Here is an 846-nt window from a genome sequence, read left to right on the forward strand (position 1 = left end):
CCTCAATTTGTGAATAGCGCATGGCGTTCCTTTTTTAAGGCTGGCTATACCTACAGCTATATGCAGAAGAACAGCAGAGCATGTGTCACTTTCAGCAGTGATGTAGGCCAATAGTTAATGCACTGTAGAAATTCCATGGCGTTTATTTTAACTCTTATGGGGGTACAAATCTAACCTAAATGGACCCCTGAAAGTGTTATATGGCTTTTATAAACATGGTAGCTGAGGTGTGTGTGTGTGTGTGTGTGTGTGTGTGTGTGTGTGACTGTGTGTGTGTGTGTGTGTGTGTGTGTGTGAGAGAGAGAGAGAGAGAGAGAGAGATTAGAGTATTCATTGTTATGCATGCTATGGGAATGTCACCTGTGTTGAACCTCTCTCTTCCTCCCCATGCGAGTGTGCGCGCACACACACACACACACACACACACACACACACACACACACACACACACACACACACACACACACACACACACACACAGACCTATTATTATACTGTATCTGAGTGATTTTCAACTGGGACTTTTTTCCTTCATGTCACACAGCAATTATTTTTCTTTAACGGCACAACCTTGTCTTGTTTCCAGGCTCGAAGACCATAGAAACACACGTTACGGACTGCCGGGACTGCGAACTAAAGGAGTTTACACCTAAGAGCGGAAGGCACCCGAGCAAAAACACTCCACAGTCTGAAGCTTCCGTCAGCATGAGCCGAGTGGGTAGAGAGGCCATCTAGGTCACCCAATCAAAGTGTCACTGAACAAGACACTTAAACCCCTTGGTGAAGTAAGGACATACTCCCCTGTACTCCCCTAAATGGATAAGATGCCTTGACCTCCATAAGATG

The 846-nt window shown here is 45.5% G+C and overlaps 1 protein-coding gene across 1 annotated transcript in view; it reads left to right on the forward strand.

The window, feature by feature from the left end:
* Positions 1 to 843: 843 nt before the first annotated feature.
* The window catches only part of LOC306923860 (UPF0606 protein KIAA1549-like), a gene marked incomplete at both ends in the record, with an annotated part of 78,418 nt that continues 78,415 nt past the window's right edge, over positions 844 to 846 (forward strand). Inside the window, one exon of the mRNA XM_079502203.1 lies at positions 844 to 846. This exon is cut by the window's right edge and continues 121 nt beyond it. Coding sequence (XP_079358329.1) covers positions 844 to 846 — 3 coding nt within the window.

This window comes from Electrona antarctica (assembly GCF_951216825.1).
Source record: "Electrona antarctica genome assembly, chromosome: 5".
Taxonomy (NCBI): domain Eukaryota; kingdom Metazoa; phylum Chordata; class Actinopteri; order Myctophiformes; family Myctophidae; genus Electrona; species Electrona antarctica.